Here is a 17,729-nt window from a genome sequence, read left to right as displayed (position 1 = left end):
AGGCCTCCAGCACAAATCACCTTAAAGGACCTTTCTCTAAGGAAGCCCAGTGGGGAAAAGGTTGCTTTCTCAGGTCAAATGAGTAGGGAGTAATAAAATAAAAGTGTTTTGAAAAGTTTATTGTAGCCGCCGCTAGGCGTTAGTTAGGGGGTTGGGTGTTTTTTAACTGGAAAAGCAAAATGCCGCCTTTTCCTGAGCGCTTGGATATTTGTGGAAGTGGGTGGGTTGCACATCTGTATGAGGTTTAGCGTGGGCTTGCATCCCGAACCCGAAGTTAGCAAACATTCACAGTCTGGGTCACTCATCAGGACTGGAAACCCACCAGACCCCCTGAGGGACAGCAGGTGTGTGGAATGCGGGACAGGTGAATCAGACCCCTTGGGGAGGAAAGGAATGCGTTGAAAGCTACCCGGACAATCTCAGGGAAGGCAAGTGAAGGAGATTCAGGGAGGGAGCGGGGAAAGGAAGGAGTGTAAGAGGAAAGGGAATAGCGGGCCTCTGGGGAGGGAGGGGTTAACCCGGGCTGGGCGTGGAAGAGGAGAGCGCGTGGTGACGCCCGGGAGGCGGGCTCTCGGCGCGGCCTCTCGAAAACACCAGGCCGCTCCAGGTAAACAACGGGTTAAGGGGGTGGGCCCAGGGGCAGCCACGTGCCGGGGCGAGAGGCTACTGGCTCTCCGGGAGTTGTTTGTGAGCCGTCATTGGCAACGTCGGGGCGCCGCGACGAGCCGATTGGCCGGGATTCGGAGCCCCACCAGGGCCAGGGTGGGGAGTAGGCGGCTGCTGCGGCGCTGGGCCCACCTGGGCCGAACGGAACGCCAGCGCTGCCCGCGCGGGGACCGGAGCTCGAGCCCGAGGCGCGGCCGCCGCCGCCATGCGCTGGCTCCGCGCGCTGCTGAAGAATGCGTCCCTGGCAGGGGCGCCCAAGTACATCGAGCACTTCAGCAAGTTCTCCCCGTCCCCGCTCTCCATGAAGCAGTTTCTGGACTTCGGTACAAGTGGGCGGGAGGCGGCTGGCAGCGAGGGCCCGCGGGGGGTGGGGGTGGAGTGAAGGAGTCCTGGCCCGGAAGGATGAACAAGGAGGGTAAGGGAGGCCGAGGGACAGGGAAGGTTTGCTTGCAGGGGTCCAGACAGGAAAGGGTTAACGGGGAGGCAGGGGCCGGCCGCCGGGCTTGAAAGAGTTAAGGGCACCGTGACTGAAGAGCCTGAGCTGTTAGCGGGAGGCGGGGGCACTGAGAAGGAAGGGTCCAAGATGTCTTCCCGGGCTTTGTGAGGGGTCTTGGAGAGGAAGGGGCAGGGAGGCGGTGCTGTCGGAGCAGGAGGGTGTAACCAGGCACTGGAGGGCTACGGGGGCTGTCCTGGCGACTCTAAAAGTGAAGGTCAGAGAGGAAATGAGGAGGATGCTCGTGGGAGTAACAGGGCAGCACCGGGAGGTGCAGCCATCTGGAAGGAGACCTGCGCAGGGGTGGGCGTGGAGGGGTCGTTTGGGGGAGGGGGCTCTTTCAGATGAGTCAACAGGAGAGAGGCCCTGGCCGGTACACCTCCGCCCACTGAAGGAGCTGGCTCCCGGCTGTCCTAGAGGGCAAGGACACTTGCAGATCAAACCTGCTGTGGCCTGGCCGTCTTACCCCAGCTGGGCAGGGGTCCGGGGCACCATGAGATGGAGTCAGGTAGCTTGTACCCATCCTTGGCTGCCCCCTGGGTTCCTGGGCCAGGGTCGCCTACCATTAGTGTTCTGGGGGTGGCAAGGCTGTGCCAACGCGGGGACTGAAACAGGCATTGTGTGGACCTTGTCTGTTCCCACGGAATTTCCGTGGTGCCAGCTGGAGATGAAGAGGGGTTGCCCAGGTCTCTCAGGCGTTGAGGAGACAGGGCCTGGCTCAGGTTACAGCTGTGTCACTGATGGGACGGGGCGGGGAGGCGGCAGCCGGGACACAGGGCACCTGTTCCGCCGGCCCCCCTCCACCCCCCCCATGTAGGAAGGCCTCCTGAGCCCACTCCCAGCCCCCAGCATCTGTCCAGTCCAGACTGGACCCCAGTTAACAGAACTGCCACAGCAGGGAGGGGCTCCCAGTAGAGTTTGGTCCCCCACTTGGAGTTCAGTGAGGGAAACAGACCTCCAGAAGGATGGTGACATGCACTGGACGACGGTTAAAAGCAGAACCTGGACTTAGAACCCGGGTCTCCTGGCTCCAGGCCATGGCGTCATTCAGTCCCCTACTCCCTCTTCATTTTCAAGCCACACCCAGGATCAAAGTATCTGGGCCCCAGTTCTCAGGCCCCGTCTACCTCACAGGTGGGCAGGCATTAACACAGGGCAGCTCTACAATGGGCATAAAGACCAGCTGGGCCAGAGATGATGCCGGGACCCTGCAGCTGCGGTGGTCCGAGCATAGCTCCCCTCAGCCAGGGGGAGCTCATCCCAAGGTAGGGATGGATTTCCCAGGCCCTTCGCCCACCTGGATCAACCCCCCCAAAGTGAGTATCTACTAGGAGGGAAAGAAAGAGAAGAAGTGAGATAACTTGGGCTGGAGGCAGCTCCCAGTGGGCCCAGGATGTCCCTTTTCCCTGTGGTTGAAGGCAAGCAGGGTTCAGCTGGGGGCAGGGAGAGGACGTAGCCTCCCTAAGGGTTAGGCTGGGTGGTGTGGTGGTCAGTGCAGGGGTCAGGAAAGGCTCCTTGTCCCATGCCTCCATCTCTTCTCTTCTGAACCCTCAGGAAATGAAGGATTTAGTGACCTGACCCCGTGCCCCCCAAGATGTCCTCTGGCTCCAGTGCTTTGTAACTCTGTGAGCTCACCCTTCCCTCTCCCACCAGGGTCCAGCAATGCCTGTGAGAAAACCTCATTCACCTTCCTCAGGCAGGAGTTGCCTGTGCGCCTGGCCAACATCATGAAAGAGATCAACCTGCTTCCCGACCGGGTGCTGAGCACACCCTCGGTGCAGCTGGTACAGAGCTGGTGAGACCCCTGAATAGGTCCCCGCACCTCCCACCCCATTGTCAGATGCCCCCTGCTCCCAGGAACCTTGAGGGAGGTGGGGAAAGAGGAGAGGCACAGGGACTCCGAGAGGTAGGGGAGTTCCTACGGTCAAGTGGGAATCTTAGGCCAGAGCAGGGACTCAGATCAAGCTCAGCTTCCATGTCTATGGGACAGCCCTATACTCACCACCCTCCATTCTCTGGAAACACAGGATCCGCCTAGGAAATCATCATTTTCACAGCCAAAAACCCAAATCAGGCTATTGTCAGCATTTGCCACCAGCCCTGGTCCTGAAAATCTAGCCCCTGTTGGATAGTATTTACCTGAGGCAACTTTTTGGGAAGCAGAAACAGGAAGAAGCTAATCTTCAAATTATATAATCCAAACAAGTCAGCGTGTTTTGGATGTTGGAAAACACTCGAATAGACGCAATGATGGCACAGTACCAACTCCAAAGAGCTTTGGATGGGCAAAGACCAAAAGTTTATTGCACAGAGCAGCAGTAGCAGAGAGAAATCCCCAGTAAAGTTTACTCAAAAATTCTGTCCAGGGATAAGTAACTGAATGACATTAGCCAGAGGCCAGTCACATGAAGAAGGAACAAGAATTTGCTGTGTAACTGGGTATGTAAATGCGTAATCATGGTTGATCTTCAGTGGCATGTGTGCAGAAATCTTCTGCCCTTGCTTCTGGCTGTGGCAGGTGGGGTATGGCTGTGGTTTCCTTTTGGATTCGCGGCATCCACACCTACTTCGAGCCCAGGGCCGTGTGAGGTTAAACAGGCAGCAGCTGCCCTCAGGGAGCCTGTGATCACACAGGGGAGAGTACAAGAGGGCCAACTAAGAGCTACATAGTGGCAGGAGCAGTAAGCTGCTGAAAAGTTAACTTTATTTAAATGAAAAGCAAAGTATTATTTTAAAGTAACATTGATTTGGGTTCTTTCCCCTTGTTGCAGAAGTATGACGTGTTCACGTTGACATTTGGAGAACACAGAAAAGTAGATAAAAGGGAATGCCAAGCACCACTCCACCCCTTAAGCAAACACTGTTAAGGTTTTGTAAGTGCCCTTTCTTGATGCCCCTCCAGCTTTTTTCTATGCATGAATATGCATATGCATGACTTACTCTAATTAAATGAGGGTAAGGTAAGGAGGGACCAGGCACGTGTTCTGTGCACAGTGAATTTCAGCTGAACCAGAACGTTGTGGGGACGTTGAAGTGGACGCAGAGAGGAGGTGACGTGTCACTGGGCCTGACAAGGCGCCTAACTGAACCCTGACCTAGAAGGGAGGGAAGGGTGTTCCAGGCCAAAGGAACTGCTTGTGCAAAGGTGCAGAGGCTGGAGAGGGCCCGGCCAGGGCATCTGAGCACTCGCTGGTGGGTGTAGTGCTGTGAGTGCAAGCGGTGAAGGGGGATGGGGGACAGAGGGCGGAGCCTGATTTGCATGTAGCCCAACAAGGTCACCCCTCACTGGGCCCTGTCCCTTAGAGGTCCAAGACCTCTGAGCCAACTGGCATTTCCTGCCACCAGGCAGTGTGGAAGGCATGGGGAGGGACGGAAGGTGCCATCTGTTGTCCCTAGCCCTCCTCCAGCTCTGTCCAGCTGAGTGACCTGGCTGCCTCTCCAGCTGGTCCCTGACGCCGGGACAAGGCTTCTCAGGCCCCTCCCTGGACACCATGTTCCTAGAAGAGTCAGGGGATGTGGGGAGGGAGGGCAGGGAGCTGCTGAACTGCCCGCGATGCCGCCGAGGCCCAGAGAGTCCCTTCCTGAAACTCCGTTACACGTGTGGGGGGCTTGGCCTGACGTTATTCTTCCCTCGAAGCTGGGAAGTCATGTCCAGCAACAGCAGAAGGGAGTGAAGTTAGACGAAAGGGAATACTTCCCAGTGCATGACCCACTTAGAGGGGGGCAGGCCAAGGTATTGCTCCAGTGTGCTGACACACTGAAGAGACCGCCTGCTGAGACTGTTTCCAGAGGATGGGCATCAGCTGCAGCAAGAGAGGCTGTGGTCTGAGGGAAGGAAGGACTCTCTGAGGCGGCTGCCTGTGGGAGAGGGCAGACCTCCCTATCCAGGGGAACCCCCTTGCCAGCTTGGATGATGGAGGCGGCGGAGGTGGGGAGAGTTTGCAGGAGAGGAGGGGGACGACCTATCAGAGAGCCTGGCAAGAGGCCCACTAGCCTCAGAGTCTGTTGAGTGAGGAACAAAACCTCCCCTTTGGAAATGGACAAGGCCTGAGCACCTGCCCTCGGTAGGAGCAGAGGTACTAGTTAATCTGTGGCAGCAGCTAATGGAGTTTCTATTCAGCTGGGAAAGGTTCCAGGCAGGGGTCACTGTGGGCAAGTGGAGAAGTCCTGGCTCTAAACAAACCTGATGTATTATTTCAACCGGACAGACTCGGTGTCGTGGGAACTGGTTTTGGAAGTGACTGGAAGGTAGAGGAAAGCCCTGGGTGTGGCGCCGGCATGCCTGACTCTGAGGCTTGGCTTTGCTGCTTGCTAGACACTTAATGTTTGGCCAACCACATGGCCCCTCTGAGCCTCGGCTTCCTCATCTGTAAAATGGGGATCCGTTCTGTTTCTAAGGGTCAGATGCCACTGCTGGATGTGAAGGTACACGGAACTCTCTAAGCGTGAGTGATGTCTGCGAGCTTCTGGCGAGAGCACCTCCAGGACAAAGATGATGTGCTGTGGCGGAGGTCCTCTTCACAGTGTAGTAATAATAGTGATGACGATGACAGAAGCAGACATGCCTGGGGGGCCTGCTGGCCGTCAGGAGCTGTTCTAAGCGTGTCCACGTATTAACTCACTTAACTTCACAACAACCTGATGAAGTCGGCCTTGTTATTATCCCCATTTTGTAGATGAGGAAACTGAGGTTCAGAGAGTAAGAAACTTGTCTGGGCTCATTCAGGTAATAGTTGGTAGAGCCAGGATTCCAGCCCAGGCTGTGTGATCTGGAGACTGCGTTCTCGAAGGGAAGGGAGAGAACTGCATTCTGGGACAGTGACCAGGAGTCAGAGATTTCTAAGCTCACAGAGCAAGTCAGTGGGAGAGTAGATTTCCTTTACAGAGATTGTTTGATGGCTAGTACTGTGGGGGCACAGAGGGGCAACCTTGCCTCCTCTCAGGAGAGAAAGACAGCCTGAGGAAGGGCGTGCAGTCGGTGGGGATGTACTTCGAGAAAATGGAGGGTTGAGTGATTATTGCAGAGTAGAAGCATGACAGCGAGTCACTCCTGTCACCAGTAGAGCCTTTGCAGGGGTGCAGGGAAGTGGATGGCAGGGGGTATCACCAGCACCTTCTTGTGAACTTCCGCTGCATCAGCAAAAGGTGTGCAGACCCCAAACCCAGGCCTTGTCCTTGAAAAGAATGACCGCCTCACAGGTTCCGGGCGCCCAGGGCCAAGCCCTGCCATTGAATCCCTCAGCCACCACTTACGTAATCAGAGCAGAGACCGGCCACCAGCATCTCCTCTAATCCGCGCCTGCTGCTACGAAGCCCACTTCACACACGGGAACCTGAGTGGCACCGCCAGCCATGGGACCCAGGTCGGCCTGGCTCAGCGCCGTGCCCACTGCCCCTCCACAGGCAGCTTCCAGAGAGATGGAGGACACGTCTGCGCCCTCTCCCCTCCTCACAGGGCCTTTGCCTGTTCACACCCCTGGTCCCCAGCGGCTGTGGACACTAGTGCGTGGTGCGCGCACACCCGCAGGCGCCCAGACCCACACCCGCTTCCCACTCCTCTGCCCCGACGCAAGGCTGCACACGCCTCCTCTCCAGCTGCCAGGCACTCGTTCCAACACCCACGCATACTCACGCGCACACACGCACGCACACGCACGCACACACGCGCACACGCTGTCTCGCTCCCCGTTTTCCAGTCCTCCCAGCTCCTAAATCCAGGGCTCTGGAATGGCTAGAAAGCCCCAGAAGGCAGGGTGTGGGGCTTCCCCATTACCTCGGTGGAGGGGAGGGGAAGGAAGCTCCAGATCTCACCCAGGAAGTCCTGGGCGGCCTTGCTTACTGTTGAGGTTGGCAGGCCAGGCCTTCCCTAGGGCGTCCCATTGGCCCCGCTGCTGGCTGTGCCAAGCCCAGGTTGCGCCCTAGGTCGTGCATCTGTCATTGCACCACTGGTCCAAACCGCCTGTGTCTAAGCCCAGCTCTTGCTCTGGCCCTCGGGGGTGGGCAGCCCAGGAGCCAGCGTCACTCCTTCCCCAGCGTCTTTCCCTTTGTAGGACCAAGATCTGGCCCAAGGGTGAGTCTGGTCTGCCAGGCCCTTGGGGGGCTTCAGGCCGGGGTCCAGGTTCCCTTGGGGGAATCTTTGTCATCCTCTCCTCTTCCTTCCAAGAGCGCACTCAGGACATTCCCCTGAAGGAGTGGCCCTGCGAGGGAGGCAGGCGGGGATTCTAAACCCTGCTTCACAGTCAGGAGGCTGCGGCCTGAGGCTACAGCTCTCCCCAGAGCCCTGCCGGCCGGCCAGGCGCTGCTTGCTGCCAGTCCATCCTGGTGCCCTTTGTTCTACTTCATTGGCCACGTGACAGCGCCCTCTATGGTTCATTAGGCAGCCACAGGGGGGCGGGGCCCGCAGCCAGAGCTCTCATCCTACCCTTGCCCCCGCTCCTGGCCAAGCTGGTCAGGGGCCCCTGGCTCTCTCTGCTTGCCCCCAGGGTCTTGGGAAGGGGTTCCAGGGCCCCCACCCCTCAGCTGGTCCCCACCATTGCATATTTGCCGGTTCTCCTCCCAAATCCCCACTCCCTCTAAGAATCACACGAGCATGAAGCTTTCTTCTGGGTACGGTCAAGGAATGAGGGATTTGGAGTGACACAGGCCTGTGAGAGAGGATCCCAGCTCTGCATGTTAACTTCCTCATCTGTAAAATGGGTCTAGCGGTAGCACACCCCCCGCCCAGCACAGGGTCATTGTGGAGGTTAAAGTAGGGGAACACAGAGCAGAGCCCTGGCACAAGGCCGGTGCCAGTAAATGCTGGGCCACCTTCACCATCAGCATCACTGTTAGGACCAGTGTAGACAGTGAGTACTTGGCCATGTGGTGTAGACTTGGCATCAGACAGACCTGGGTTGGAATCCCAGTGCGAATGCTTACTGTGTGGCCTGGGGCATATTACCTGCCCTCTCTGAGCTGGTTTCCTTGTCTGCAAAAGGGGGGAAATACCACATGCTCATGAAGGCTGCTGGGAGATAAGAGACCCTGTGTAGACTGTGAGCTCTAACGGTCACTGGGTAAGTGTCGTCTGTTCTTACTCTCCAGGGAGCCCGTGGTGAGGCCGAAGGAGGGCCGCTCTGACTGTCTGCCGGGGCTGCGGGGGTGCCGAGGGGGATCCGATCTCCTCTGCTCTGTCGGCTCCCCCTACCAGTGACTGCGCCACCTCTTGCCAGGCGTCATGCCGGGCCCTGGGTGGGGAGGGCAGGCAGGCGCAGCAGGGCGAGCACGGCCCCATTCCTGCCATCGGTGGCCGTCCAGAGCATGACAGATTCAAACATGGTGTGATTCAGAGTCTTTGCCCAGTACAGCCAGGAGGAGCACTCCGAGGGTGCACTCAGCTGCTGACAGTGTCTGAACCACTGTTCGGAACAAGAGCAAACATTTAGAGAGCGCTCGCTGTGTGCCAGGCGCTGTGTTAATCATCACGTTTAATTCTCACCCAAAAGCAGCGACAGCAGTAGGTACAAAACCGTCCCTTTTCTGAGGAGGAAACTCGGGCCCAGAGAGGTTCCGTGACTTACCCAGAGCCACGCAGCTCAAAGTGGAAAAAGCCAGCCTGGAACTCGGCAGAGCCAGCTTCAGAGCTAGCTCTTTTGCCCTCTTCTCTACTCTCTAAGCAACAGAGGGACGAGTAGCAGCTAGTGGGTGGAGGGGGCGGGGCGTTCCAGGCAGAGGGAACCGCGGGCCCCACGGGCCGAGCGTTTTGAGCGGCCAACACTGTATGGTGGCAGGAGCGCTGGAGGCCCGTCTCACTATGCGACCTCCCAGCTGTGGAACTGCTTCAGGCCTCAGTTGAGGAGACTGTGAAATGGGGCTAATTACTGCCGGTCTTACCTGTCAGGGTCAAAGCCCTGTGTACCTAGGAATGCTTCCGACTGTGGTGGGGGCCTCTTCTAGAGAGACTGTTAGGCACCCACCGTCAGAGCTCTCGGTGGCCCCTCCTTCCTGACGGCTGGAAGTGTTTCTGCTGGAGAGAGGCTCAGCTCTCTGCCTTCCCCAGGAGAATGGGCTGTTGCGGGCTGAGGTGTTAGCAGGGAAGCAGTGGCGTCCCGCCTCGCAGTAGGGGCGGGGGGACAGTGGCTCCAGGTTGGCACCATCTGGGCAGCCCGGGTCCCTTCAGGCTCTCCGTGGGCTCCAGCCCTACCCAGTGTCAGAGCTGGGCATGCCCACCCCACCCCGAGTGCTTCCCACCCACCATTTAAAATCCAGTTCCCTAGGAGACTGCACAGCTCCTGGTGCCTGGACTCGGGAGTATGAGGCTGTCCTCCTCCTCCCTGAAGCCCTGCTCCGTGAGAGCTCTGGGCTGGCCGCTCTGCCTCCTGCGCCCGTGGGATGCAGCAACAACCCTGCGGGACAAACACTAAGATCTGCTTCCATGACGGGCCCTGGGGAGCTAAGTGCCTTGCCCCAGGCTGCTCTCACTGCTGGTCTCGGGCAAGGCCCCCTCCCCGGTCTGGGCCTCAGTCTGCTAATCCGGGAGACTTGGGGGTGGGGTGGTCACCAACCCCCTTTGAGGGCTGCTCTTCTGGGATATCAAGCAAAGGCGCTCTAGGAACCAACAAGTTAGAGACTTTCTTGCATAACTCGTGGTGTCGTTGGGGAGCCTCACACGCGGAGGGAGCGGAGTGAGAGAACTTTGGACGCAGCTTCTGAACCCACGCGGCCCAGCTCTGGGCGGCGCCCACTGGAGGCGCGGGACGGAAGTAGGGTCCGCAGAGTCAGGTGTGCCGGGCCCGGCCTGGGGCTGAGGCGTCCCCTGCCCCCTCCCACACACAGGTACGTCCAGAGTCTCCTGGACATCATGGAGTTCCTGGACAAGGACCCTGAGGACCATCGGACCCTGAGCCAGTGAGTGAGGCCCTGGCTGGGGGCGGGAGGGCAGGTGTGGGCCACAGCCCCGGGGGCAGAAGTGCCAGCAGGATGAAGGAAATGCCCCCACCCCCAGGGGTGTCCAGTCTGAGGGGGCAGACAGCCCCCGACCCTTGGTGTGCCCTGAGTCTGATGGGGGGGCCCAGGTCCCGCCCCTGTGGAGCTCCCAGGCTGTCAGGCAGGCGGTGGGAGATTTGGGGTGGGCTTCCGGAGGAGTGGACTGGGGAGAGTCGAGTGGGTGAAGGCACTGTGGAGAGAAGCGGGGAGAGTCTGAGGGCTGTCCCAGGGCTGGGGCGGGGTGAGGGCCAACATCTACCCCCATCGCAGGTTCACCGACACCCTGGTCACCATCCGGAACCGCCACAATGACGTGGTGCCCACCATGGCGCAGGGCGTGCTGGAGTACAAGGACGCCTACGGCGACGACCCCGTCTCCAACCAGAACATCCAGTACTTCCTGGACCGCTTCTACCTCAGCCGCATCTCCATCCGCATGCTCATCAACCAGCACAGTGAGCGAGCGCAGGGCCGTTCACTGTTCAGATGTGTACAGGATGCAAAACTGTGTCGCCTCTTTACGTGGTATTCATAAAAGTCTCGTTATGTTAGGACACAGGTTGTTGTCTAGTGTTTCTGACTCCAGGAGTATTGACTGTGATTGTTGAGAAATCGTAGCCAGTCATTAATTACACAAGAAGGTAAAAATTATTTTTAAATGTATAGCAAAACAGAAGAATAAATATAATGTAGAATGTATGGGGATGAAACTTCTGAGAAGAATGCTTCAGGCCTACAGAGGTCCAAGACTGGCCTGAGCCAGGGTTGGAGGGGCCAGGGGTCAGGGGAGAGAGGGTAGGGGGGTGGGGAGGGGGTGCGGCATCCGGGTCAGAAGTGTCCGAAGTAGAGGTGGAGCACTGGAGAACCGGGGGGAGAGGGAGCCCCGCTAACCGCGCCCTCCCTTCCCGCCCGCAGCCCTGATCTTTGAGGGCAGCACCAACCCGGCGCACCCCAAACACATCGGCAGCATCGACCCCAACTGCAGCGTCTCCGAGGTGGTGAAAGGTGAGGTGTCCCCACCATGCCTGGCCCACAGAGGAGCCCCAGTGACCCCCGCAATCTTACCTGGCTAGACGGTGACCCATTCCCCAGTGGGTGGGGGCCACGTCCCCATGGGTTCAGTGTTGGTGAAGCCCAGTGTTGGTGCCAAGAGGACTGCCTGCTGGGGGGAGGTCACCCCATTCCCTGATGACCCCTCTCTTCTCTCAGATGCCTACGACATGGCCAAGCTCCTGTGTGACAAGTATTACATGGCCTCACCTGACCTGGAGATCCAGGAGATCAATGGTGAGGGAGTGAGGCTGTGTGTCTGCCTGCCTGTCTGTCTAAGGGCTGGGCACATGGGAGAGGAAAGTGAGGTGGGACTCAGGAAAGGAGCTGTTACCTGGATGAGGGAGAAGCAGGGCTATTATTGTATTATTATTATTAATCTATCTGGTAAATATTTATTAAGCAGTAAACACAGCAGGCGAGGTCCCCGTTCCCACGGAGCTTACACTCTCGGTACTGGGGAGGTTGGGGAATGGGACCTTTAACCAATGAACAAATAACAAACAAGGTAACTTCAGGTCATGATAAGTGACAGGAAGGAAACACAGTGGGGTAGTGTGACAGTGAAGGATAGGAGCGTGTATTAGATGGGATATGAGTTTGGCTGTCTTCCCCAAATCCAAAAACTGGTTTAAGTTGAGAGAGAGATTTCCCTCTCCCCAGCCCCTGGGGTATAATGGTTAAAGCTGGCTACCCGGGCTTCCCTGCTGGCGCAGTGGTTGAGAGTCCGCCTGCCGATGCAGGGGACACGGGTTCGTGCCCCGGTCCAGGAAGATCCCACATGCCACAGAGCGGCTGGGCCCGTGAGCCATGGCCGCTGAGCCTGCGCGTCCGGAGCCTGTGCTCCACAACGGGAGAGGCCACAACAGTGAGAGGCCCGCGTACTGCAAGAAAAAATAAATAAATAAATAAAAATTAAAGCTGGCTACCCACCCTCATGTCTCAGTTCCAGCCTGGAGAAAGGGAAAGAGGATGTGGAAGGCAGGGCCCAAGAGCTGAACATAGCACTTTCCTAAGTCTCCCAGCTGCAAGGGAGGCTGGGAATTTAGTCTCTAGCTGGGTAGTCACGTGCTAGTCAAAACTTTGGGGGAGGGAGGCATGTATTACTAAAGGAAGAAAGGGAATAACGGATACAAGAGGATGGCTACAAGGGTCCTGCTTTGGATGGGGTAGTCAAGGACCAGAAGGACCAGTGTGGTGGGGTTAGGAGATTAAAGGGGTGATGGGTGGGATCTCTCCCACCCATGGCATGCAGGGCCAGTGGACCACAGATAGGAGCTGGGATTTTGAGAGCAGCAGAAAGCCACTGGAGGTTTGAAGCACGGTGATGACAGGATCTGAGTCACATTCTAAAGATATCTGGAGGGGACTTCCCTGGCGGCGCAATGGTTAAGCCTCCGTGCTCCCAATGCAGGGGGCCCAGGTTCGATCCCTGGTCAGGGAACTAGATCCCACATGCATGCCACAAGTAAGAGTTCACATGCCACAACTAAGGAGCCAGTGAGCCGCAACTAAGGAGCCCACCTGCCACAACTAAGACCCAGTGCAACCAAGTAAATATTAAAGAAAAAAAAGATATTTAGAGGTTGGAGGAGGCAGGAGAGGACACAGGAAGACCAGTTAGGAGGTCATTGCAGATTCAGGCAAGGGGACGGGAAGGCAGCAGAGAGGAAAAGAAGGGGGTGAACTGGATAAATACCTCGGAGGTGGAGGGGTGAGGAGGATCAGGGCCTCTACCCTCCCCTGCACCCACCTGCTCCTCAGCCACCCTGGCCTGTGGGCCAGAAACCTGAGGTGTTCATGCCTCTGTGCCCACATCCTAGTCTTGCCTTAAGACCCGGTTCAAGTCCACCTCCTCTGAAAAGCCTTCCCGGACCTCCCAGGAAGCGTTAGGCACCGCCTGCCCCAGGTGTACCTCTAAATTGCACTGTTTGAATTACTTGGCAGAAACCAGAGGGCAGAGACAGGCTGCTTTACTTCAGGATCCCTGGGGTCGAGCCCAGGGCCTAGCACGCAGCTCTGGGTACAGCACCTGATGTGAAAGTCAGTTGTGTGTTTCTCTGTCTAGACGTGAATCTCTGAGAGGGTAGGATTGAACTTCATTCAACTTTATGTCTCCACTGCCCAGCACAGGGCCTGAGTTTCCTTCCTTCATGGATCCACTGCACACTTACCGAGCTTCTGCTACATACAAAGCTCTGTGCCAGGCACCAGGAAGAGACATTCAGTCTCTAAAACCAAGAAAATGCTCCAGGATAGAGTGATTCTTGGGAAGTGGGACGCTTGTGTCCAAATCACCTGGGCAGCCCCCTCCCCTCTCCTCTGGGTGAAAAAGCGCTACAGGGGATTCTGTTATCAGGGTGAATGCTAGTAGGCTACATTTAGGATAGACATATTATCTGGGTGGATGCATGATGGATAGATGGGTAGATAAACAGTGGATGAATGGAAGGATGGATCTGTACTTTGCATGAATGGATAGATGGGAAAGATAGGTGTTGGAACAGATGCATAGACTGAGGGACAGTTGGATGGTTGGATGGACACTGAATGGGTAGGTAGAGAGACAAATAGGTATTGAATGGATATGACTGATGAATGGATGGATAACGGATGGCTGGCTGGACGGACAGACAGACACTGTGTAATGGATGGATATTACACAGGGAGACAGATGGATGAATGGACACTGGATGAATGGCTCGATGGATGAGCACATGAGCAGACGGATGGACGACGGATGGACAGTGGTTGGTGGTTGAGTGCTGGGTGCTGGATGCCGGTGAATGAATGCTGAACGGTGACCTCTTGACAATTTCCTGACCTTTGGTTTGGACTTCCCTGGCAGCATCCAACTCCAAACAGCCAATTCACATGGTCTATGTCCCCTCCCACCTCTACCACATGCTTTTTGAACTCTTCAAGGTGAGGAGGCTGGGGGGCGGTCCTTTGTGGGGGGTGGGAGTGGTGAGGTCTGGGTTGCCCTCACTGAGTCTCACCCCTTTGCCACCACAGAATGCCATGCGAGCGACTGTGGAAAGCCACGAATGCAGCCTCACGCTCCCACCTCTCAAGGTCATGGTGGCCTTGGGCGAGGAAGACCTTTCCATCAAAGTACGTGACCCTTGACTTTGGGGGCCAGAGAGCAGTGGTCTGGAGACTTCCCTCCTGCCAGGAGATGGGCTCAGGGGAGCCCCTGGTGGGGGGAGGAAGATCTGAGAAGGTCAGGGGTGGGGTGTGGAGAAAACTGAGGTCTGGAGACCCTGACGTGTCCCACGTCCCCCAGATGAGTGACCGAGGTGGAGGTGTTCCCTTGAGGAAGATTGAGCGGCTCTTCAGCTACATGTACTCCACGGCCCCCACGCCTCAGCCTGGCACCGGCGGAACCCCACTGGTGAGATGGCTTCACTCTGGCTCCCCCCACTGGCCTCCTGAAGAAGGCCTGTCGGTCTTCTGGTCTCTTCTTATCAAATTGTCACTGTTGGCCATCTCCCGCTTCCCTACCTCCCATGGTCCCTCCGTCCTTGTGTGGCCCTGTGTGAGTCTGAGTCTGGGCCTCCCTGCTCCTCCTGTCTCTCCCAGCCTGTACCTACCTACCTACCTGTGGGTGTCTGTCTGTCACTGTTCCTCAACTCTCCCTTCCCCTCTCTCTCTCCACAAGTAACTACCTCTCTCTTGGAGTTGTTCAGCTTACCAACACCTCCCTGTCCATTCCCAGCAGAGTAGGCAGAGCTGGGTGTGGGAAATTGAGACAGAGGTGCCCCGTGACCTGCCCAGACCCCTGGCTACCAGTCCCGAGACCCTCTCCCTGCCCTGCTTGCTGCTCCCCACCCGCCCCATGCTCCGCAGCCTTCCTCCCTCTGCCAGACCGATGTCCTTTATCCCACGGTCCCCATCTTGTCTCAGAGCTGTCCCTTTCTCATGTCCCCTCCCCACCCCAGTTCTGGGAGTCCCCGTGCACGACCCCAGCTTGGCCCTCCTCACTCAGCACATCGGGTCCCTGCAGTTCCAGGAAGCCCAGGGCCAGTGTCTCATCACGCTCCCTTCTCACCCCCTTGCAGGCTGGCTTCGGGTATGGGCTCCCTATTTCCCGCCTGTATGCCAAGTACTTCCAGGGGGACCTGCAGCTCTTCTCCATGGAGGGCTTTGGGACGGACGCTGTCATCTATCTCAAGGTGAGGGCCCCTGCCTGCAGAGTCTGGCTGGGGGAGTTTGCTGATAGGTCGGGCCTGTTATTAGGTTTCTTTTCCATCCCTCCAATCTTTTCCTGATTCCAGACTGAGAATCAGAGCAAAGCTATAGTTCCCAGCCACCAGGCACTCCTAAGTTGGCAGGCAATTTCACGGAGTCCGTGGTTTGCATGAGTAAGACCCTGTTCTGGGAACCCTTGACTTGCTAGACTCAGAAGGAAAGGGAGGGACCACAGAGAACTCCTGATTCAGCTCAGGGGAGACTGAGGCCCGGAGCTGGTGACCTTGTTCAGGGTCACAGAGCCTAGCGTCCTTCCTATCCCTCCCTGACCTTTAAGTGAACAGCCTTGAATGGGCAGGAGCAAGCCACAGAAGGGACAGGCCCTCTCATGGGTCTTTCTGGGTTACTCATCTCAGCCAGCGTCTGGCACTTGGCTGGGCTAACATGTGGGCCACCGTCAGTGGCCACCAGGGCGTGCCGGGGCAAGGCTGGTCTGCCGAGGAGTGGGCAAGGCTGGTCTGCCGAGGAGTGGGCAAGGCGCAGGGAAGCGGGAGAGGCTGACCCTGATGCCCTGCAGGCCCTGTCCACGGACTCGGTGGAACGCCTGCCCGTCTACAACAAGTCAGCCTGGCGCCACTACCAGACCATCCAGGAGGCCGGTGATTGGTGTGTGCCCAGCACGGAGCCTAAGAACACGTCCACGTACCGGGTCAGCTAGAGGCCACCCCACTCGTCTGCACCCAAGAGGATGGACTGTTGTCTTTGGATCCGGCCACCATGGTGACCCTCCCTGTCCCCACCCCAGGTTGGAGGAGGCTCTCCCTGATGACCAGCTTCTTGTTTCTGTGGAAATCACTGCGGTGACCGGTCTCTGGTGGCTCCTAAGTGCCAATCTCCTATGTGATCTCCCTGGGTCCAGTCTCTGTGGGCAATGCCTGAGAACTGGGGGATGTCTCCACCCTGATAGTGTGTCCCAGAGATACGTTTCCACGGCATTCTTCCTCTCTGAGCCCAGAGCTGCCACTTCTCTGCTGGGGGTCCTAGGTCCCCCTCACTGCCTTCCACAGCCCTGGCCTTCCAAGTGGACACCCCTGCTTGCCTTACTCCCTTGGCCCGTGCCAGTACCCTGGCCCTGGTCTGGTGTCAGTGTTAGGAAGGGGCCAGGTACCCGCCACATCTGGCATAGTGGGAGGGGATCCCTGGTTGGGGACCTGGTCCTACAGTCTCTTCCTCCACTCTGAGTTTAAGGTCAAAGTCAGGAGGGAGGGGTTTCTCACCTGGGGCTCACCCCTAAAGCCGAGGAACCTGGGAGGGCCCAGAGCTTGGCCATCCAACCAGCTGCTTGAAGGCTGCAGGTGGCCCCAGCAATGTTTCTGTCACCTCCAGAGCCCTTCCCCTGCATGTGCTCACCTGCATACACCTGCCTGCCACACGCGGTCCCCCCCCTGAGCTCCAGACCCCAATGCCCACTGTGCCCACATGTGCTTGGGGTGGCTTTCTCCCTAGAATGTTGTGTGTACATAGCTAGTGTTATAGCCCCGAATGCACCCACCCTTTCCCTTAGCACACAGGGGGTTAAAGTTGTGTGCTCCTCCCAGTGGCTGTGATGGTGACGGTGACATCCACAGTAAAGAGGAGATCGAATGACCCTGCAGCCCCGCTGCTTTCCTGGGGGAGGGAGATCCTCACGTATAAACGCATACAGAGTGCAGCCCCCGTGACCAACACATGACGCGCTCGGGGCACCTGATCCCAGCTCAGGACATGGTTCAGCGCGTGCCGAGTATAACAGCGGCCACAGCTGTCCATTCAGAGCGCTTGACAGTGCAGCACCCAAGGACAGAACTGTGGCCTCCCACATGCGGGGCCCAGCCCAGCCCCCAGCTGGGGCAGACAGAAAGGTCACTGGCACATCGTAAGTGTTTATTGAAATAAACTTTGAGTACCGCCTCCCCCTTCACATGCAGGTGGGCACCCAGATAACTCCTCATGGCTTCAAGGACCTGGGAACTTTTCACCTTCCCCACTGGCCCCTCCTCTGGGCCCAGATGGTACTGATGCCCCCATATCTCAGGCCCCTCTCTGAAGCCCCTTTCCCGCCACAGATAGCAGAGAGGAGGAAAGGACTGAGACCCAGGAATAGGGGTAGCCCTCAGGCCACAGCGCTTGGGCTGGAACGAGGGGAGTAGGCATGCATCGGGTCCTGTCCAGTGCTCCAGGCGGATAGGAGGAGGAGGAGGGAGGTCTGTAGTCAGAGGCCCCTGGCCTCACTGGTAACTCCGGCCAGTGCTCCAGAAGCTGGGCTAGCCGCTGGCCAGCACCGTACCTGCACACTCCCTCCCTACAAGGACAGATGGCTGGCTCT

At 57.7% G+C, this 17,729-nt stretch overlaps 1 protein-coding gene across 3 annotated transcripts; it reads left to right on the top strand.

The window, feature by feature from the left end:
- Positions 1 to 586: 586 nt before the first annotated feature.
- On the top strand, positions 587 to 17,018 carry PDK2 (pyruvate dehydrogenase kinase 2). Of its 3 annotated transcripts, none has more exons than XM_060080528.1 (11): positions 587 to 607; positions 2,813 to 2,954; positions 9,974 to 10,045; positions 10,394 to 10,578; positions 11,039 to 11,128; positions 11,333 to 11,410; positions 14,022 to 14,098; positions 14,189 to 14,287; positions 14,460 to 14,567; positions 15,235 to 15,348; positions 15,942 to 17,018. In XM_060080528.1, exons 2-11 carry the CDS (start codon positions 2,887 to 2,889, stop codon positions 16,080 to 16,082), a joined length of 1,032 nt encoding a protein of 343 aa, XP_059936511.1. In that variant the 5' UTR covers positions 587 to 607; positions 2,813 to 2,886; the 3' UTR covers positions 16,083 to 17,018. The 3 variants fall into 3 exon arrangements, with proteins under 3 accessions (XP_059936511.1, XP_059936510.1, XP_059936509.1); XM_060080527.1 differs by lacking the exon at positions 587 to 607 and adding an exon at positions 745 to 989; XM_060080526.1 differs by lacking the exons at positions 587 to 607; positions 2,813 to 2,954 and adding an exon at positions 914 to 989.
- The last annotated feature ends 711 nt before the right edge of the window (positions 17,019 to 17,729 follow it).

This window comes from Mesoplodon densirostris, chromosome 18 (genome assembly GCF_025265405.1).
Source record: "Mesoplodon densirostris isolate mMesDen1 chromosome 18, mMesDen1 primary haplotype, whole genome shotgun sequence".
Classification (NCBI taxonomy): domain Eukaryota; kingdom Metazoa; phylum Chordata; class Mammalia; order Artiodactyla; family Ziphiidae; genus Mesoplodon; species Mesoplodon densirostris.
This window is presented reverse-complemented; position numbering and strand designations above follow the sequence as displayed.

Excerpts from the sequence above, each read along its gene's own strand:
- PDK2 (XM_060080527.1), top strand. The coding sequence starts at position 872 with ATGCGCTGGCTCCGCGCGCTGCTGAAGAATGCGTCCCTGGCAGGGGCG. Across the intron at positions 11,129-11,332 it reads CGTCTCCGAGGTGGTGAAAG|ATGCCTACGACATGGCCAAG; the intron begins GTGAGGTGTCCC and ends CTCTTCTCTCAG. Across the intron at positions 15,349-15,941 it reads ACGCTGTCATCTATCTCAAG|GCCCTGTCCACGGACTCGGT; the intron begins GTGAGGGCCCCT and ends GATGCCCTGCAG.